This window comes from Notamacropus eugenii, chromosome 1, assembly GCF_028372415.1.
Source record: "Notamacropus eugenii isolate mMacEug1 chromosome 1, mMacEug1.pri_v2, whole genome shotgun sequence".
NCBI lineage: Eukaryota > Metazoa > Chordata > Mammalia > Diprotodontia > Macropodidae > Notamacropus > Notamacropus eugenii.
In genome coordinates, this window is record NC_092872.1 from 432,828,964 (window position 1) to 432,851,351 (window position 22,388).

Genomic DNA, 22,388 nt, shown 5'->3' on the forward strand with positions numbered 1-22,388 from the left:
TTCTATCTGAAGTTCATCAAAAAAATGTGAGATAGTAATAAATAGATCCAACAACATTTTTATCTTCTCAAAGCCCTTTAAAACACTTTAATTTGATCTTCATAATAGTCCTTTGAGGTAGATAAGTCAGAGATTATTGTTTCCATTTTATACATGAGGAAACTTGGACCCAATGCAGTTATGTGATATTCACAGAGTTGGTAATAAATTCAGCGCCTGATTCATTGCCTCTTGGCACTGTGCCACTTTGCTTAAAAAGCAGTTAGGTGTTGTAGTGGACAGAGTGCAGGACCTGGACTGAAGATGAGAAGTTCAAATCCAGCTTCAGACACTGGTTGCATGACTTTGGGCAAATCATTTAACCCTGTTTGCTTTAATTTCATCTGTCAAATGAGTTGGAGAAGGAAATGGCAAACCATTCCAATATTTTTGCCAAGAAAACACCAAGTGAGGGCACAAAGAGTCAGACATGACTGAAATGACTGAACACTTAGCTCAAAAAAGCAACAAGAGAAGGGAGAGGGTGCAGATTGAAAAATAAAGGGGCCCAGTTCACACAACCAAGCTGGAGAAATCAAGGAAGTGTTTATAGTAGAGGTGGGATTTGGGCTGAGCCTTGAAGCTTGGGAGGGAAGAAAGCATTCCTGGTGAGGAAATACAGGTTTATGTTTTGTGGGATTTCAGAATAGGACTCTACGAGCTAGGTTATATTCAATCAGGCTTTACTCTGTAGGCTATATTAAAAGAAGAGGACATGGTTTTATCCTGTGGTGCATCCAAATTTGTAGAGTAATGAACCATTTTATAATAGCATGCCTCCCCTCAAGTCCCCATAATCCTAGTGTTCTGAGACATCAGGATGAGTACTAAGAATAACTTAAAACAATGGAAAGAACATTTGATCTATGTGAGTTGTCACTTTCCATTGTTTTAAGTTATTCTCAGTACTCATCCTGGTGTCCCAAAAGACTAGGATTATCTGTCAGGGGGTTTGAGTTATAGTCTAAATTTCTCTCTGACTCTAGTATTCTCTATTCTCATGGCCCTCCGTTAATTATTTCCAATTTATCCTGTATCTGTCTTGTTTGCACATAATTATTAGCAAGTTGTCTCCACTTTTAGACTGTGAACTTTTTGAGGGGAGGGGCTGTCTTTTGTCTTTGTATTCTCATGCCTAGCACAATGCCTGGCACAGTGTAGGCATCTAATAAATGTTTATTGATGGACTTCCAGCTCTGATAGCCTGTGTTCTGATGTTCCTTTCAACTGTGACATTCTGTGTTTTAAGGTCTCTTCCAGCTCTGACAATCTGTATTCCATGTTCTAATGTTCCTTTCAACTCTGACATTCTGTGTTCTAAGGTCTCTTCTAGCTCTGATATTCTGTGATTCTATTAGAAGTAATACTTGACTCAATTTCTGTAACACAGAAAAGATAGTGAAAAAGTCCAGCTAGTTCAGTACCCTGGCCAGCTCCCAGCTAGCTAGTACAACTTTACTCTCCAACCAGAGCACTCACAATTGAAGTTGTTTAGTGAAGGCACAGTGAAAGTACTTCCACACACTCTTCACTGTCTCTTTTGGTATTAAGGTGTTCTAGCCCTCTCCCTTCCCTTCATTACTGCCTAAACCAGGCATAGCCAGGATCATTGGGCAATTTTCTGTCATGGAAACTCAGAGATAGAAGGGATCTTACTAACCCAAGTCCCCTCAGTGAGGTTCACAGGAGAGAGACACCTTCCACATCAAAGTCTCAGGAGTGAACATCTTCCCACAGGTTTTTTGGCCCCATCTTTATCAATAATAGTAATATGAATAATACCTGTTTATGTAGCCTTTCATAGTTACATAACTTTCACACACAGCATCTGTAGTGGGAAAAGCAATGAATTTGGATTCAGCTTCCAATTCTGCTCTTTACTAGCTATATGACCTTTCCTCTCTCTAAGTCTGTTTGCTTAGCTGTAAAATGAACAAAGATCCAGATCGCCACAGAAAGCCTTTCTAGCAATAAATCTTTGACACGAAGAGGCACTCTCTAGAACTCAGTATCTTTATACGTATAATCTAGAGTGGGATAACTGAATTCCAAAGGCTCTAAATCCTATGACCTTATGATTCTACACTTATGATTCTTACTAAATACTGTATTGTTATTGGCTGAGAGGCAGTGCAGTGTGTTGAAAAGAGCACTGAATTTGAAGCCAAAAGGCCTGTGTTTGAATGTGAACTCTGCTGCTTCAAAGCTACATGACTTTGGACAAATAACATCGTTCTGGGTCTCAAGTTGTTTTGCCTATAAAAGGAAGGGTTTAGACTAGTGTTTCTAAGGTCTCTGCCATCATCCGCAGTCAGTGGAGTGGTCTGAGCAGAGGCATGAAGGAGGTGAGAAAGGGCAGAATATCTTCCAAGGATTTAAAATAATAGTTTGACTGAAGCATAGCTTGGTGGGGGAGAGGGGAACAGTGGGAAATGAGATTGATGAGAAGGGTTGGAGCCCTTGAACACCAAACTGAGGAGTTTGAACTGGATCCTTCAGACAGTAGGGAGGTATAGAAGGAACAGGAAAGGCACATGTTAGAAGCAGTGTTATCAGAAGATGGATCTGGTGGCACATGCAGAGTGGATTAGAGGGGCCAACAGTAGAGACCAGGAACCCCAGGAAAAGAAAAGCCTTTAACCTCTTACCCTATCTGTGTTCTTAGAACACAGGAAACACTAGTTTTTGCCAGAAACAAGGACTTGTGGCATCCAGGACATGAAGCTTAGGGGTTGGAGGTGATGGTTAAAGCAAAAAATCGATATGCTGAGGTCATACTCAGAGAACAGTGTGGTCTATGGCTTCCTGAGAGAGAGCTTCATCACTAAACTAGCATTTTCTGGCAGAGAATCTCCTGACTTGGAGCATCTTCAAAAGAGGATAATCTGTTGGTACTTGAGTCAGAATCAGAGGAGGCCAGAGAGAACTGGGTCCTTAGAAAATGGGTAGTAAGGCAGTTTGGAAGAGACCGAGAACTCAGAGCTACAGAGCTCTGGACAGTTATTTAGCAGTGGTTGTGGGAAGCTAAACTATGTCAGTTCTCTCTGCTTCTTGGGCTTTCACTTTCCCATGAGTCTTTAAGATCTATTGAGTGGGGAAAGGGATCCACCAAATATCAGACATCTGTTTGGTAGAGGCAACTGCAAGGTAAACCCAGAACTCTTCCTTGTGGGGGTGGGAAGGGTGAGCAGTGTAATTCCATTCACAAACATTTGTTAAGCACTTGTATTTGAATACCTAAGAAATGCTAGATCTGGAGTCAGAGCTCTTGAAGTTGGATTTTGGCTCTGTCACTTAGCACTTATGGGATGTGAATCACTTTTCCTCCATGGGCCTCAGTTTTCTTTGAACTTCATGATCTTTTAAACCCTTTCCAGTCTTAAATCCTATGCAGTGGCAATTCAGATTTTTTTTAAAAAGCCTCTACCTCCTTCTCTCAGATAAATTCAGTTTCCTCTGCACAAAGGAAGTCTCAAGGACAAAGTAGCTTCTGCCAAAAGCAAAAACTTGCAATCTCATCCAGGACATGGACGGTGGGGGTATGGTGTAATGCCTTATGCTTGGGCCTAGGGTTACTATAATAGGTATGACAGACTGCTCTCAAGGAGCTTACAATCTTATTGGGGAAATAAAAGAGACAAATATACAAATAATTGTGGCACAAGGAAGAGTGAAGAGAGATGTTCACACAGAGTGCTAGGAAAAATTCAGACAATTGATTCAATGAAATTGAGTCCATGAAAATCACTTTTACCTGGGGGATTCTGGGCCTGGGTTAAAGGAAGAATTCCTAGAAGAAGGGAAGGGACTAAAACAGGCAGAAATGACTTGAAAGTTCAAAAGGAATTGTCTGGGGTTGGGACTGGCGTCAGGGAAGGAAATTCTGGAGTTAATATGTTAGAGAAACAATGAGAGAAACTTCAGGAGGGACCATTCTAAGGATTTGTTTATTTTCACAGGGATTATGAAAAGTCATTTGATTTCTTATTCTTCCTTTGTACTGGAACAACCACTCCTAGATTAACCTTCTGAAAATTGCTTGTAATAGGCCATTGTCCTGTACAGCAGAGTTAAAGGAGCACTGGCCTTGGAGTCAGAGGACCAAGATTTCAAGATAGGCTGTTACTCACTAGTTGTGTGGCCTTGGAAAGTCATTTAATCTCTCTAGGTCTACAAAATGTGGTGGTGGTAAAGATGATAATGATGACTGTCTTATGCAGTACTTTCAGGTGTGAAAGGAAATTTCCATGTATTTAATCTTCATCCCCTGTTTGGTAGCTATTCACATTTTACAAATGAGGAAACTGAGGTTCAGAAAGATGAAGTAAATTGCTTATGGTCACATAGTTAATAAATATCAACTTAGATTTTAATTAGGATTAGAAGCCAGGTTTTCCTGACTCCAAGTTCAGAATTCTATTCAAAACCTGGCCTAGTGCCTTGAATATAGTATGCACTTAATGTCTTGTTTTTTTGGGGGGAGGGGAGGAGGGTGTGTGTGTGTGTGTGTGTGTGTGTGTGTGTGTGTGTGTGTTTCACACTTTTAAAATATGGTTCTTTCCTCAACAATTCCAGTGAGGGTATGTTGCTCCCATTCTTTCCCCTCCCATCTCCCACAGGCAGATGACCCAAAATAGGTTAGGCACATCGTAGAAACAGTTGGAGGGTAGTCACAATGGACTGGGACTCTGGAGTTTTCTACCCTCTCCCATTTTCTAAGCCTCAATTTCTTTTATTTATAAAAATGGAGGTTTTAGTACTCACACTACCCATTAGCAGATGGACTGTGAGGATAAAATGAGATATAAGTAAAAAAATACTTTTTGACATTCAAGTACTAACTAAATGCGAGGGATTATATATTATTATTTATGAGGTAACTGCCTAATTCCATTAAATGCTTTCTCTCAGACAGTTTTGCAATAGGATGCAAGGCAAATTTCTAAGACTCAGATTTAATCTTTAAACAGCTTCTAAAGACACTTCATCACAGCTAAATTGATATAAATTGATGGTCCCAGATTTAGCAGGTTTATTCCCCCAAAGAGGTCTCTTTTCACAGAAATTCATATAGTTGGTATGATTATTTTTATTTTTATTGTTTGAGTGAGAGGTCTATATCCCTTCATGAGGACACCAGGTTAAAATTACTTCACATTCTATTGTAGTTTAACTATGAGAATTCCTGTAAACTGGGAAACTTGACCAATCCTCATTGAACCTAAGAAGAAACTGACACACTCATGAAACCCCATGAGCATGATAGAATTTGGAACCCTATGACCACTGTAGAATTTGGAAGCCCATCCATGTTGGAGAAATTTTTGTTGCCCCAAGGCATTGTTCTTGATCAGCCACATACCCTTTACATATTGGAACCAAGTTCAACTAAACTTAACTAAATGGTTCATAGAGTCCCCTTTCAGTTCTCATATTTTGTGACTCTGTGAACACCTTCTTGTTCCCCAAGCTAAGCCAGAAACATAGATATTTTATCTGTCAGAGCCATTCCCTTATTAACCCTTATAAATTACCTTTACTTCCTACAGATCATTGGGGATGGACTAGGACATCTCTAGACCCTTCATCATTTGGGGGACAGTATAAATGCACTCCTGCTTGACCCTTCAAGTTCCAGGAAATCTGACTTCAGGCCATTCATGCTGTAAAAATAAATAAATAAAATAAAATGTGTTTTTCATCTTTCCAGCCCTTTCTGCCTTTGAGGAAAGCTCAGAAAGGATTTCATCTCTTTCTTTCTAGCTCAACATTCCTTTAATTTTCCAAAGATCCAGTCCCTTTCAATATTGGAGTCATTCTCTCCCAAAAGCAGCAGAAAGGATCTAGAACTAGGAGCAGGGTGAGGAAAATCCTGTGTGAAAAATGGAGAGTGTAGAAGTGTGATTAACTCTGAAATTGAGTGATTCTGGAGAGATGGTCAAAACATTTTTTCCCCTGAAAGGAAATAGGGTGGCATTTTGCTGGTACAGGGAAAGGGAAGGCTTATGATTCAACTATCTTTCTTTCTTCTCCTAGAACCATAACGGGCATTGCCAAGAAGAGCAACATCTGCTTATCACATGAAATGCCCCCAAACACATCATGCTCATTGTATTAAAGAGAACTTCATTCCTCAAGGTCTATGCCCCTGAAGTATTTGCTAAGAAGTTACTATTGCTAAGAAATCACTGCTTATGTCACTGCAGAAAACTAGACCCTAACATCTGAAACAAGACCACCCTGTGCTTTTTATGCAGTAAGGGTAGGCCAGGAGATCATGGCTGCCTCACTCTGGAAGCTGGGTAAGAGGAAGAGGCAACTGCTGGTTACAAATCATCGTTTTCAACGAGGATGGAGCCTAGAATATGGCACAGGTAACTGTTAGCCGCTCTCAAGTTCTTTCCATCACTGAACACCATTTGGAAATACATGGTAGTAAAATACCATTGGACTGAACTTTGTTGATGGTACCTTTCATTACCTTAGGATATACTCTGGCCCCAACCAGAATCTGAAAGCTTTGTTTTTCCTGGGATTCCAGGACCAGTTGTCCACATAAATAATCTTCTCCAAAAGGAGTAAAGATGGGATCTAGACACTGACAGGATGTGCAAACCTGTTCTATCAGTTTGCCCACCCCTGTAGCAACTGTACTACCCATAGGCTGTGCCATCATCACACATGCTTGAGGGAGGAGGGAGAGAAGTGAAGGTCCCTGGATGGTTTGGGTGAGTCTCTGTCAACTGGACAATTTCATTTTCCACTAGGGCCTGGACCCCATCCCCATTAAGCTGTCTCATTCTCAAGTTTATAGAGCCATAAGTTTTCCGAGGGCCCCTGGGTACAGCCAAGTTTCTCCTCCGGTATAGTTCCCCTTTGACAAGGGACACCATCAGTAGGATGGACAGCAGCATGCCCCCCAGAGTGAGAAGGCCCAAACCAGCAATGATACATTTGTCCAAGTGGGAGCCCAGGCGGGCATAATACATCTCCAATCTCTCCATCTCCCGGGCTGACACTGTGTCTGGGTTCACTCTGGCTTCCCGGGGAATAGCATAGGCTACCACCACCAACAAGATTCCACTCACCAAGAAGACCAAGGCAAAGATGAAGCCATAGTCCACTGAGTGGCCTGCAGTCTCGGCCCCCAAGCCGTCTTCTGACCTTGGAGAAAGGTCGTCCCTCCGGGAATGGGGGTGTGAGAGGCCATCCCCATGTGGACAGGATGAACTGCCAGGCACAGCCTCCTGTTGATTCTTGAAACAGGTCTCTTGTTCCTCCTCCTCGGAAAAGCAAGTATTCTCGATTCCCTCTTTCTGCAGGACTGAGGGGCTGGGCCTCCCTTCTGGTGCTGATGTCCATTGTGAGATTGTTTGTTTGGGGGCCCTGGGCCCATTGCCAAGGGTCCTTAGTTCCAGGGAGGAAGAGGAGGCCATTGGAAAGTAGTTATCCAGTTCATCCCTCTTAACCCCTCAGCGGCTGTAAGACAGAACAAACCAGGCAAGGACAGAGAGGAGAGGGAGCAAAAGTTGTGTCTCTGTCTTAGAAAGATATCTCAGCAAATGAAGGGAGCCTCATACTCCATGCACACATGTATACGTGCACAAACACACACAGAGCAAAGTACAATACATATATGTATACAGACACACAGAAATACACAGAATTGGTTGTCAACTGGATGCATTCAAACTCCCCTGGAGCAGCTCATGACCCTACCACATTTTAGAAGATGGTCTTCAAGAGCTGTTGTGGCTGAGAATACTCATCACCAGGTAACCATCCTTATGCTGGCCTTCAGAAGAGGCACAGTCTGTCATGAGACTAGAATTAGAGCTTCTGCAGCTCATTAGGACCTGCATTAAGGGATTTTAAGTGGAGGAGACCTGACACTAATAGCAGTTGAACTTGATTTAACACCTTCAGATTTACAAAGCACTTTATATCCATTATCTCATTTAACTCACTACAGCCCTGGGAGGGAGGGAGGACAAGTGCTAATGTACCCATTTTATAGGTGAGGAAAATGAGGAATGGGGAAAGGACTTGCCTGCTAATCCTCCTTCTATGACATCAAGCTGCTTCCCCACCATTTCTTTTTCTAAGTCAACAACTAATGTACATTTGTGTGCACATATTCAAGTATGGCCATGTATCTGAATGATAGTCCATATATCCAGACATAAATATGCACATAGATGTGTACATGCACATGGACACATAGGCACAGTCACAGACTCACACTCAGACACAAACACAGAGACATTTCCTCGTTGAAATGTCATTCAGAAGAGAGAGTTGAGGTGGGGAAAGAGACAGATAGTAAGAGATTGAAAAGAATGGTACATAAAGAAATAAGACCTTCAAATTCCAGAGCTAAAAGTATTATTACAGGTCATCTAGGTCAACTCCTTATCCAATTCAGGAATCCTTTATTCACCAAGTCTTCTAGTTACAGAAAAAAAATGAGTGTACTAAGCATTTCACGTGTCCACCAAATTTAGTATTCTCTCTTTCCAGGGTAGAAAGTACTAATCCCTAACTGCCCCACCCTCCACCTCCCACCCTCACACGCATACATATACACACCACTACCACCACCACCCATTTACAAATTAGGAGACAAGATTCCCAGCCAATCACATCACAGGGGAAAGGCAGAGATAAGACCACAAGCCAAGCAGCCTGACTCCATCCCAAGAAGGGACTCTACAGCAGGGCAGATATCTATTGGAATTCAAATCATCAAGAAATGTCTATGCATATATGTCTCTTTGCATGTGCAGAAGATATTTCTGTATGTATCTGCCTTTGTATGCTTTTGGATCTATGTGTGAGAGAGGTTATCTGTGTGTACGTGCGTGAGAGATATCATCTGTGAGGAGACAAGGAAGTCTCTCCTTATTATGAGTCCAAGAACTCACAGTCACATTTCTGTAGCACTTTACCAAAGCTCATTCCCCACAATAGTGTCAGGACAGTGATATGAACAGATAATATAAAATGTATTTTAAATACATTTAAATTATATATTTATATATATATATTTAAAGCTAGAAGGAACCTCAGTAATATCTAATCTAAGCCCCTCATTTTACAGATGAGGAAACTAAGACCCTGAGAGATTATTCACTTACAATCACACAAGTGGCAACACAACCAATTTTCAAGCCTCGATTCTCTGAGCCCAAATCTAACATTCTTTCCATTGTGTCATACACACTGCCCATTTTATTGATAGGTTAAATGAAAGGTTATATGACTTGTCTTAGGTCTCATGGATATAGATCCAGGATTCAAGCCCATGCTGTCTGGCTCTAATATCCATGGGTCTTTTCACTTCACCACAATGCCACTAATCTACTTAGGACTATCAGCAGATACTTGAGATGATTCTTAATGGTTCTTTCTCCACCATGGTCTAGTCTTTATGCATTCCTGTTCTTGGTTTTTCTCTCTTATCTTCCCTTCCTCCTACCTTATTGTCCTAGTCCCTTTCTTACTATAGAAAGGCCATTGAAGACAGAAGTTGTGGATTTGTGTCTGGGTTCATTAGGCATGTGACTATGCATGAGTCATAAATCTCTCAAAAGTCTCAGGTTCTTCATCTGTTAATGGAGAAAATAATACTTACATGGAGACTGAGTGTATTGTAATAGGTAAGAAAACTACCCTTAGAGTAAGAAGGCCTGAGTTCAAATTTAATACATTCTCTGTCACCTCAGACAAATTACTTAACTTTTCAGCACTTCAGGCAACCATCTAAGTTGCAGAAAAGGTGCCTATCTATATGTTGCTGCTTCCACAGATAAAATCACAAATCCAGTAAAAAAAGAAGAAATACTTCTGCTAAAGTACTTCACAGGGTTACTATCAGAAAACTACTTTGTAAACCATCTTTTTATTATTATTTCCTCTTTTTCTCTCCTGCCTTTGTCTTAAATCCGAGGGAGTACCCATAAACACTGTTTAGTTTGGATGGTGGCCAAGAAGCTACAGAAACTCATACTTACAGATTGTAAAATGAAGGAATTGAACAGGAAATTAAGACCTAGAGAGGGCAAATGATTTGCCAAAGGTCACAGGAGTTAGTGACAAAGCTCAGACTCAAACCCAGGTCTCCTGACTGCAAGCTTAGCTGTATTCTAGACTCTGTAGGACCAACCATTCATATTTATAGCAGTGTTTATCTACAGACCCTGTACATGTATGTCTGGGTGAGCTGACGAGACACCCCAAATACAGTGTTCTCTTCAAAAGAACCCTGTCTAAATTCGTGCTGCATCCAATGGGGTCTGATTTCAGTAGCTTGCTCTGTACAGTGTGTGCCAGACAGAGATCTATTCAGAAAAGGAAAATGGAAACTGTAGGAGCCACTGTGTCTTCCTCTGGGCCTCCAGCCTCGCCAAGCTCCCAGGGCAGAGGGAAGTCCACATACCTCCATCAGCATGGGTCTGAGGATGGCTCCCAAAATTACATCCTATTCCCCACCTTCTACACACACATATGTTCAGACACACACACACACACACACACACACACTCTAATTTGGCTCAGAAAGGTTCCTGTGCCAAGAGGTAATCCAATTCATCAGCATTGTCTGAACTGGCATCTCATTCAGTCCCAGCTCAGAACTTTTTTCTTAGAATGACAGAGACAAAATAGCCCTCATTTCATTTGAAGCTATCACACTTTTTCACACACAGACACACGTACCTAGACTCATAGATACACACATGCACCCTAGAAACATAACCATATAGAGAAGACACACTCGCATACAGAGACACACACAAAGACAAGAGTGTTTTATATATACTTTCCTGTAGAAGTATACTTATAAGAAAAGACATACTACATAAACAAATGTGTGATGTAATGGATAGAGGGTTGGATTTGGAGTCAAAAAGACATCCAAATTCTGCCTCCACCTTTTACTAGCTATGTGATTACTGACAAGTGCCTCAACTTCCCTAAGTCTCAGTTTTCTTATCCATAAAAGGGGGACAATAATACCTGTAGTACCTACCTCCCAGGGTTGGGGCGATGATCAAATGAGAGTATGTATGTAGAGCACTTTGCAAACCTTAAAGCCATGTGTAAATGTCAGCTACTACTCACACTGTCACAGATACACACAAAGATAGATACCGGATCTCACAGAGATATATACAAATGACGTCTCTCTCACACACATACGCACGGACAACCTCTCTCACACACAGATCCAGAAGCACATAAAGGCAGATACATACAGAAATATCTTCTCCTGCACATGCAAAGGGACATACAAGCATAGAGTTTCTCTGACACAAAAGCCAGATACACATTCACATACACAGACACCTCTGTCGCATACGAAGAGGCAGGCGAGCGCGTGCGCACGCACACACACACACACACACACACACAAAGACAAAGATATACACACTCACGCGGATAAATACACACTAGTTACACATACAGGAAGGGAAGCTGCGCGCACACACATACACACACAAACACACACACACACACGCTTGCATCCTCCCTTCTTTACTGGCTCACACCCCCTTCGACCTGTCCTCTCCTACCTGCCCATCCCGGGCCCTGCTCCTAGCTCCCGGGAAGTGGGGGTGAGGGTGGAGAGGACAGTCGGGTGCCACCAGCAGCCGTCCCCGGTCAGCGGCCTCAGGAGGATGAGGATATGGACCAGGTTCGCGGGGAGCGGAGTCCGGACGAGGGTCTGAGCGCCAGTGGATCTCGGAACCAGCCCTGACCGCGGAGCGCTCGGTGCTGCCGGTTCCGCCCTCGCCCCTCTGTCCTCCTCCGTGGCGCCCTTCCGCCTCTCGACCGAGGTCAGGGAGGCGCGGGGGGGAGCCCCAGCCCTGCAGCGCCCCCAAACTCGAGGCTCGGAGCATCCCCAGCCTCTCCAGCTGCGGCGCCGCCTCCCCTCCCCCCGCCAAGGACACCAAATCTGCGCCTCTCCCAGCCCCGGAGCGTACCTGTCCAGGGGCCACACGCCGGCTCGGCTGCCCCCGACCCAGGTGCCAAAGAATCGAGTGGGCAGGCTATCCCCCCTCCTCCCACCCCATTCCCTGGGCCCTGATGCCTTGGGACCCAGGCGCCCGCCTTGTTGGCCTCACTCCGGAGAGCCCAGCCTAGTCCAGCTGCGGCCCGAGCCGGCTCCGCACTTATCCCTCCTCCTTCTACCCTGTTTCTCCTCCTCCTCCTCTTCCTCCTCCTCTTCCTATCCCCGCAGCTCCCGGCGCCGCCCCGCCAGGGCACCCTGAAGGGAGGGAGCCTGGGGAAAGCTCGAGCTCAAGTCGGAGCCCCACGTACCTGTGAGGGGGCCGGGGCAAGCTGGGCGCCCAGTGTGTGGCTGAGCCGGGCGGCGGGAGGGGAGGAGGGAGGGGATGTGCTTACGGCGTAGCGGAGTCAGCGAGCTGGATAGCCGGTCCTCACCTCCTCAGGCTGTTGGCAGAGCGCTGGGCCCCGGGAGCCTGGGGCCGGGGGGTGGGGAATAGATACTGCCTTGCTTGTCTGGGGGGGTCCCAGGAGATCTGTTGCACCAGCCACTGCACTTATCGAGAACCCCAGTGAGCCTCGTTTAATAGCACCGCCACCACCTTTCTTCGCCCCGCCCCTCCCCAGGGTTCCCAGAGCAGAGCTGAGAGGACTTGGGGACACCCTCTCTGTCTGGCTGGTCCCTGTCTGCACCAGCCACCCTTTATAGCTGGGGCTTGGGCTCTGGCCTGTTTAGATCCGCAGCTCCAGCCTCAAAGCCCCCAGGCAATGGGCTACAGAAGCTCTACACCCACGCGCGTGATAGGAGTGGGGAGGGAGTGAGAAGTGAGAGGGGGATGAGGAGAACTGAGAAGGAGGGAGCGGGGAGACATAGGGGACCAGGTAGGTAGAAGTCTCTTGTGTTTCACTAGACTATACGAGGTGGTGTGGGCCCCGGGCGCCCCCTTTAGGCAGAATGACAGTAGAGTCCCTTTCCCGGGTACCCACTTTAGAAATTCAGTCCAGGGCAGGTAGGCTAGTGTTCAAAAGTCTTTTTCCTTTGGACCATTATGAATAGTCAACTTTGTAGCAGTGGCATCTGACATCTGCCTCCAACCCCTACCCACCCACACTCACCCCCCAAACACACCATTCAGCTAAAACTGGTTCACTTCTGTCCCTCAGCTTCTCTTCTGTTTCCGTGAAGGTGAGGAGGGGAAAATTTCAGCTGCAACGTCAGCCCTCGAAGTAGGGAGAAGGTGATACTGCAAGTCAGAGCTTGAGTAGTAGTCCATGTGGGAGGCTTGGGGGGCAGAGGAGAGGGGAGCTCTTCCTTCCGTGATGTTTGCTACAGTAGAATTATCTTTACAGACCTGTACTCTTTGGATAGAACTGTGTTTGAAATCACAGAGCCCCTGGGGACCTTGAAGATCAACCTAACTTCTGTTCTTTTCAGGCCTGTAGCTACCGGACCAGAGGGCTTCCCTTCCTTTCCCTCCCTCCCTCCTACTCTCTGATCAAGAATGTTTTTTGTCTCAGCAGCTAGACGTTTCATTGTCTGAAGTGTGAAAATGAGACAAAGACAGAGAGCAAAGACCATAGCATTTATTACTGGAAAGGGCATTTAGTCCAAACATCTCATATAACAGAGAAGGGCACTGAGACCTAGGAAAGGAGAAGTGACTTGCCCAAGGTCATACAATTGGTGGCAGAAAGGTGATTGTGCTCATTCCACTGCTGCATGTAATCTTTCATTTTCTTTGTATTAAATGCAGCCTCTGCCCAAACCAGGGCTGATCTGGTTTGAATGATGCTGGAACACATTTGCTAAGTCTGCTCAAGACATGAAGGGAACTCAACCTCACTGAATGTGGGAAAATGAATTGATAGACTCCCTCCAAGTTCTGGTGAGAAAGTATCCCTTTTGGTACATACAGAAACTCAGTCACACACACACACACACACACACACACACACACACACAGACACTCCTTCACACATTCCATCCAAACTTCCTGTTGTTGTTCAGACTTCCTGTTCAAAGAGGAGCGTGACATCAGACTGTGGCTGATCAGTCCAATATGAGCTTTGAAAGCTCTGCCATAGGTTGGTCACAGATAGTCCATTTAAACACTTAGGATGGAGTCAGGAAGGCTTGAATTCAAATCCAGTCTCAGATACTTCCTAGATGTATGATGCTGGGCAAATCACTTCACCCTGTTTGCCTCAGTTTCCTCATCTGCAAATGAGCCGGAGAAGGGGATGGCAAACTATTACAGCATCTTTGTCAAGAAAACTCCAAATGGGGTCATGAAGAATCAGACACAACTGAACAACAACACAGCAGAATGGTGGTTTTGGAGGGAAAGAATAATAGTTCCAAACCTCTCACTCTTGACTCTGAGCCTTATCCTAAGTTTTCTCTCTTACATGGAATTTCATTCCATCCTGAAGATTTATTTATTTTATTTTTAATTTGTGAAATAAAACAAGCAGTTCCATAACATAGTATAATAAAAAAGATGACTGCACATGAAATTGCAAATCTATTATGTACAACTTGCTGTTCCTTTTAAATATATAATAAAATTATCATGTAAATTTCTTTTTTTCCCTTCTTATCTTTCCTCACTCCCTACACCCTAGAGTTGGCTACCATTAGACACAAATAGATAGATAAATAGATAGATATAGATATATACATACATATATGTAAAATTATTCAGTAATATTGTTTTAAGAATGAATTTGAGCAAATAAGCCCTTTGGACTATTATAAGTATCCAAATTAACTACAAAGGACATGAAGAAAAACACTATCTGCACCCCATAGAATTTTTGGGCTCATATCCCACCACCACCCCTTCAGAGGATATCAGTCTTAAAACACACTTGACTCCTGCCTGGTCAAAAGCTGTAGATTTTCTAGCAGACTTTCTCCAGGCAGGCATAGAAAGGGAAGGAAGGAAAAAAGGAAGGAAGGAAGGAAAAGAGAGAGGGAAGGAAGGAAAAGTTAGAGGGAAGGAAGCAAATAGGGGAAGGAAAGAAGAAGAAAAGGGCAAAGATATTTTAAAAGGAATTTTTTAATTGTATTTCCCCGAGAGCTATTGTATGTTTTCCCAGCAATGTGTGGCCAGTCAATATTAGTTGATGGTGATGAGACCATCTGGGATTCACACTACTTCCAATTAATGTGACTCTCACAGCAAGGGGCTCAAAATACCATTATAGACTGACCTCACATACCCATACAAGTCTATAAGTCTGGGATTCTAGTTTGAGTACTAAAAGTTATCTTTTCTGTGACGGCTATGATCATTAGAGAAACTGGATTCACAAGACAAAAGGACCATGGGTTATATCCTCCTAGATCCTAAGCCAGCAGTCTAGGTAAGATGCCACCAGGGAGACAGTGGTACCTCAGCTAATTCCTTATGGACCATTCAATTGGTTTCAATTCCACAAACATTTACCAGGTATCTATGATGTACAAGGTACTGTACTAGGTGATGGGAATACAAAAATGAAAAATGATAGAATCCTTGCTCTGAAGGACTTTACATTCTACCAGGGTAAGAGCACATAACCTTTTTATTTGTCAAGGACCCCTTTGTGGGTCTAGTGAAGCCTATGGATCACTTCTCAGAAAAATATTTTTAAACACAGAAAAGAAAATACATAAGATCACAAAGGAAAACAATCCTACTAAAATACAATCATCAAAGGTTTTAATAACAAATAAACTATGGTATGATGAGGCCAAAGGAGAGATCTAGACAAAGGACTCTGGAAAACTTTGAGGAGGAAGACATTACTTTCAGTATCAGGATTAGGGAAGGCTTCAAAGAGGAATCTGACCAGGAGTGTTCTAAACTGAAGAGAATAGATGAAGAAGACTGCCCTTATATAAGTGCCAAGCCATAAACCACAGAAGGTTGCAAGTACAGTAAAGGTAGAAGAATATCAGTAGGACAGAGTAATAATTCACAGGAAACAATATCCAAGAACAGTCAGCATTAGAACTGGTAGCTTCATATCTCTGTACACAAATGCCCAGAGTATGGATAATAAACAAGAAGAACCAAAGATCCTAATGAAAAGCAGCACATCCATCCTCATGGGTATCACTGAGACTTTGTTTCATGGGAATCATGACTAGAATATGGCTATGGAAGAATATATAAGGTTCAAAAGGCATATGGCTATAGAAGGACATATGTCACTCTTCAGTGCATCTGTGATCCCACTGAATATGGATATCTCCTTCAACAGCACATTTCACAACTCATTCACACCTCATCCTATATGGTTTTTGTCCAAGACCTTCATAAACTTTCCATAGTAGATTTTCTTTCTATTATACACCTTCCTCTATGATTTTTGTCTAATGTCACTAGACCCAGATGGCTCAGGAGGAGAAAGTGAGATTGGTGACCTTGCACAGCCCTCCCTCACCAAAATCAAAGTCAACTGCAAGTCATGTGATCTTCTTGATGTCATGGTCCTCTTTGAGAATGAAGGACAAACACAACAATGTTCTGTAAGCTTGCTTGCTCCCACTATACATTTCTCAATTGACCTCTGAGTCACCCGTAGTTTTGCTTTTTCAAAGACAGTTCAACTATTCATAGCCACATAGCATCTCCAGGAGAACATTAGTTTTAAAAAAATGGATTTTTGGCAAGATATTCCTTATTCAAAAAAAAAGCAATCTAAATAAAAAGGTGCAATAGCATTGTATATTAAGGCAGTATCATTACTTGAGGAAATCCAGAAGCCAGGGTAGATAAGCATAATGGAGAACATTTAGGTAAAGGTAAACAGAAGCAATGTTGTCATGGGAGTATGTTGTTAACCATCTGGAAAGAAGGAGGACATAAACAAAGAATGCAGGAAACACAGAAAACGTAGCATGGAAACACAGGGGGAACTTCATCATATATCTGCTAGAGCTTTTTCTCTCTTCCAAAAGCAGTTACTGATAAATCCTTGATTTTCCTTACTCTTCAAAAGGTAAAGGAATAAACAAAGATAACCAACCATTGCTCTAGATCTGATTTTGACCAAGAAAGAGGAATTGACTAGTGAGAACTTGAAGAAATGACTACTGTACTTTAGAACACAGGATGGAAAAGGAGAGGAAATCCAGGTGTCATCTGAAACATACTCTAGAGTTTTAGAGAGCCAATTACACAGGGTTCAGAGAAAAGGTCAGTAGGGTCCTACAGGCTAAAATTAGTTAAAATAGGTTGGTCCAAGAGCTTGTTCTCAAGAATGAAATTCCAAAGAAACAAATACAAATTATTCTAATGAAGAAGAAAAGGGAAGTGTCTATAAAGACTTTTGTGGATGTACTTATTTACCAGTTTTAATTTTTTAAAAATACACCTATAGAAGATAGAAGCAAAAGAAAGGAATTGGGAAATTAATATAAAAGGATGTAGTTCTGTAAGAATGTCAGCAGTACTAAAGCTTGGTTAAGCGTACTGGTAACAAATGCTAACTGTAATTAAAGGAGCTTTTTATTTTAAGCTATAAAAAAAAAAGGATCAAAGAAAGGATAGGATTGCTGCCGGGGTAAATGGAAAGAAGGCTGAACTACTCAATGTTTTTTATTTTTTCTGCCAAGGAACAAGGTCTTTGTACTGAAGACAGAACAAAAATGATTAACAGAGAGTTAAAACACAAGAAAAGTTAAGAGGGGACCCTAGTGAAAGAACTGATGAATGTGATTGCTGAGCATTGCTAGAGGGAGTTTCCTTGACAGAAATACCCAACAAGAATAAAATCACAGGTCTGGGGGGAAGCAGTTTTAATATAAATATCTTTTCCCATTTAACAGTTTCAGTTTTTATTTTGTCTTTATTGTTTTATTACTTTTAATTTTTTTTATTTAAAAGGCATTATTTATTACCATATTATAATCCATTACTTATATGTCATAATTTATTTTATTTTTATTATTTTAAAAAGCTTTTAAAATCTTATGCAATTGAAATTGCCCATTTTTCTCTTTTATGACCTACTCCATCCCTTCTTTGCTTAATAATTTCCCTCCTTGCATAGTGATGAAAGAGGTTGTTGTGTTCATCCTTTGTTGCCAAAGAAGACCATGCCATCAGAGAAATGATGACATGACTTGCACTTGACTTTGTTTTGAGTGAAGGAGGGCTGTGCAGGTCACCAGCCTCACTTCTCCTCCAGAGCCATCTGAATCCAGTGACCTGATATTCATCTGGATGACTGGAGATGACCCAGGATGCACTGGGAGACCTTGGCCCCTTTAGGCCAAGGTCTATTCAGGTACTCACTTAGGGTGAGGCAACACCCATTCATTGAATAGGCCTGTTTAAGAAATAGCAAGGCCTGGCCCCTTTAATGAGGCAAAGAAAAGAAACACATCAAGCTGGGAGGAAACAGCAACAGCTACTATTGATAATCACTCTTAAGCCAGGAAGGTCCAGAAGAGAGCCTTTAGACAGGGGGCAGGGGCCCCATGTTGTCTCAGTGCAGTAGGTTTTGTGTTCTTGTGTTCGTCATTCATTGCTGAAAAGGGTACCTTATTTTGTGAAGAACAACGAGGAGCTAGAGCTAATGAAGAGGAGGGCAAGTGAGATAATCGGATGAGGGGAAACCGTGTCACATAGAGATTAGTAGAAAGAACTAAGAGTGTTTAGCCTGGAAACAGGAAGAACTTAGGAAAGGCTTGATAGCCATCTTCAAGCATCTGAAGGGCTGCCATATGGAAGTGGAATTAGATTTGATCTGCTTGGCCATGTGGGGGCCAGGGGAAAGATGAGTGGAAATTGCTGAGAGGCATATTTAGGCTCAATGTAAGGGAATTCCTCTGTGACATGTGTCAGTAACATGTCATATCTTTGTAGGAGCTGGAGGGTTGCTGATTGTCTCCATAGAAGAAACTGAACCAGAGAAACGTTATATGAAAGTAGTACTGCCCCAGTATTACTTTAGGGAAAGATAAAGACACACAAAAGGTCAGGGGACATGGCAGGATGTTGTGTATGGGGGCAACCCAATCTGGTATTTCCCTCTTTTGCCTCTCCCCAGTTTCTAATGAAAGAGACTTTCGGTCTACCTTTCCATTCCATCCAATACAGCCAGGAGCAGAAGAGAAATTTAGGTGGCCTCTGCCAGCTTCTTGCCTGTGATAGTGCCATAGAGCTGCTTCAGTTTGAGCTGGAAGCAGTGGAGGAAGAGCTAGGACAAATGGATTGTTGGATACTTCCAGCAGAGGTAAAGACTCTGGGGTAGAGATGATGAAGATGTGTTGGAGGGACAGACCAAAAAGTAGCCAGGAAGGGAGAGGGATTAGACTTCAGCGGCTATTGAGTTTAAACCAATAGACTTTCCCAAAACTTAGCTATTTCCCCAGTTGGACCGTTATCTGTGGAGTAATCCCAATAATTTCCAAACAAGAAATTCCTTCCCTTAATTTTGCCCAGAGCTAGTTGGCATGGAAAGAAGTTGGGGGTGATAATTGGGCAACACACTCCATTTGAAGGGAAATTTTAGCTGTGTTTTAATAAACCATGTGGGCACTGAAAAGTCCATTACCTGAGTCTTATGAATGAGATTGGTAGACAGATAGCTGAAGATTTCCTGTGTGTTGAGAGCGAGGACTTTAGAGGTTGGTCTGTTTTTTGAATTAGTTATTTAATTTCTATAACCCCAGATTACTGTTAAACCTCAGGCTAGAGACCACTGCACCAAGAAGCCAAAGAAACTAGAGATAGGAGGAAGAGGAGATAGGAAAAGAGTTTATAGGCTGAACTCTGTCAAGCAGCTGGAGTTGCTGTCTTTGGTATAGCTTATGCAAGCAAACTGATGAAATAAATGGGTGACTTGAATGTAGTGCCACCTGGTGGGAAAAATGATATATTTCCCTCCCTTGCTGGTCAGTCAATCAATCAATCAACAAGAACTTGAACCTGTGAAGCTTTCCAACGGTACTGAAGCATCTTCAAAGTTTCCTAAAGTGCCCATCAAGTGGACATACAGCCTTGTCTTTTTGTCAAGCATCCTGATGATTGACTATACAAAGGTGAAGGTAATGGTGAGTGATTCTTCAAGAAGAGGTAGAATGACCATGTTGGGGGTGTTCCTGTCAGAGGCTGAGTTGGACTGGAAAATTTCTGAGGTCTCTTTCAATTCTGCAATTCTGTGATTCTGAGGAATCACCCATCCTAAACTTTGAAGAAGAAAAATATTGAAAGACAGAGATGAAGAAGGAGGGGATGTATTCAGGCACTGAGGCTAGAGGTGGGATGACCAATTTGGATGGAATATAGAATGTGGCAAGGGAATAAGTGAAGACGGTCTCAAAATGCAGGTTGGAAACAAATAGGAGAGGGCCTTAAATGTTAAGTTAAATCATTTTCATTTTAATCTATAAGTAATAAGAAGCTTGGGGCAGCTACATGGTGCAGTAGATAGAACACCAGCCCTGAATCCAAGAGGATCCAAGTTTAAATCTGGCTTTAGATACTGACTAGCTGTGTGATCCTGGGCAAGTCACTTAACTCCAACTGCCTAAAAAAAGTAATGGGGAACCACTGAAGATTTTTTCTTTTAATCAAGAGAGTAATCTAATTAGAATTGTATTAAAAAAGATTTTTTTTTTGGACTATGTAGAGGGTGGATAGTAAAGGGGAGAGATTAGAAGTAGGGAGACATATTCTATGACTATTACAATACTCCCGGCAAGGGATGATGAAGGCTTATCATCACCATTACTCAGCTGGTAGCAGTGTGAATAGAGAGAATGAACAGATTGGAGAAATGTTGCAGGGGTGGAATCAGTAGGACTGGGTCACCAATTGAATGTAGGGAGGGAGGAAACCAAAAAAGGAAAAAAATTATTCCAAGGTTTCAAGTCTTGCTGTCTGGGAAATGGTGATGCCATCAATAGAAATGGGAATTTGGGAGAAAGGGTACATTTAGGAGATGATGACTTCAGATTTGGACATCTTAAATTTTATATACTAGTAGAGTATCTCAGGGAAGATGCCCAGCAGACAGTTGAAGATAAAAGACTGGTATTTAAAGGAAAAATTGCATCTAAAAATATGGATTTGGAGGTTTTATGCACTGAGATGATAACTGGAGTCATAAGAGAGGATGAAATCAGAAGGGAGAGTGTATAGAGAAAGAAAAGAGCTTTCAGGTCAGAGCTTTGGGAAATATACACACTTATGGAGCAAATGAAGGCCCTGAACCATCAAAGAGGTCCAAGAAGTCAGACAGGTAGGAGGAGAACAAAGTGAAAGAGGTGTTACAAAAGCTGAGGGAGGAGAAAGTATCCAAGAGGAAGACTGGGCAGTAGTGTGGAATCCTACTGACAGGTCAAGGAAAAGGAGAGCTAAGCAGAAGTCATTAGATTTAGAAATTAAGAGGTCTTATAAACTCTTGAAAAAGCTGCTTCAATAGAGTGGTCAGATCAAAACCCAGATTGCAACAAGTTGAATAAGTGGATACTGAGGAAATAGTGGTAATGAGGAATGACTGCTCTTCCCAAGAATTTAACAAGGAAAGGAAGAAAAGTTATGGGATAATAGCTTGAAGGACTGAGAAGGTGAAGGAAGTATTTTTAAGGGGATACCTGAGCATTTTTGTAGGTAGTGGGGAAGGAGCCACCAAATAGGAGGTGAGTGAAGATGAGAGATAGAAAGGAAGAAAGATATTGAGGAAGGGAGAAAGGAGAAAGAGAGAGGGGGGAGAGAAACAGAGAGAGAGGGAGGGAAGGAGAGAGAGAAACAGAGAAGTAGAGGGAGAGACGGGGTAGAGGAATAGGGAGGTAGAAGGAGAGAGAGGAGGATAGAGGGAAAGGGGGTAGAGGGAGGGAGAGAAAGAAACAGAGAGAGAGAAGGAATTATAGAGAAGCAACTTGAGCAAACATGAGGGGATGGATTTTGGACTTTGCATACACCCATCAGTGATCTAATGATGTCCTCAAATCAGCTGATAGCAGTGACTACAGTGGAAACTCAGAACAGACTGAACCAAAATTCTGGGCTCCACAAGAGCCCAACAAAGAAACTATACCATGTCTGGGAGGGGATTCCTTTGAGCACCCTTTGAAAGGGAGAAAAGAACTTTCAAGCTGCTAGGAACTATGTTGCCCCTTTATTACATGTGCTCTGTGAACTTGAACCCATTTTCTCTCAGACTCCATACTTGTGAAAGAGTATATGCATACATACACCTATGTTATATGTGTATGTATGTATATATACATGTATGCATATGTACACATATATGCATGTGTGTATATATACTTATATACTTTTGTATATATATTTATATTATGCTACATTAATATATGTGTATGTATATACATACATACA

General features: G+C 42.4%; 1 protein-coding gene across 3 annotated transcripts; it reads right to left on the minus strand.

Moving 5' to 3' along the window:
- Positions 1 to 5,108: 5,108 nt before the first annotated feature.
- On the minus strand, positions 5,109 to 12,917 carry TMEM74B (transmembrane protein 74B). Of its 3 annotated transcripts, none has more exons than XM_072631696.1 (2): positions 12,361 to 12,917; positions 5,109 to 7,518 (listed from the first exon to the last, which is right to left on the minus strand). In XM_072631696.1, the coding sequence occupies exon 2, from the start codon at positions 7,473 to 7,475 to the stop codon at positions 6,693 to 6,695; it is 783 nt and encodes a 260-aa protein (XP_072487797.1). In that variant the 5' UTR covers positions 7,476 to 7,518; positions 12,361 to 12,917; the 3' UTR covers positions 5,109 to 6,692. The 3 variants fall into 3 exon arrangements, with proteins under 3 accessions (XP_072487797.1, XP_072487796.1, XP_072487798.1); XM_072631695.1 differs by lacking the exon at positions 12,361 to 12,917 and adding an exon at positions 12,024 to 12,348; XM_072631697.1 differs by lacking the exon at positions 12,361 to 12,917 and adding an exon at positions 11,613 to 12,000.
- Positions 12,918 to 22,388: the final 9,471 nt, after the last annotated feature.

Excerpts from the sequence above, each read along its gene's own strand:
- TMEM74B (XM_072631696.1), bottom strand. The coding sequence starts at position 7,475 with ATGGCCTCCTCTTCCTCCCTGGAACTAAGGACCCTTGGCAATGGGCCC.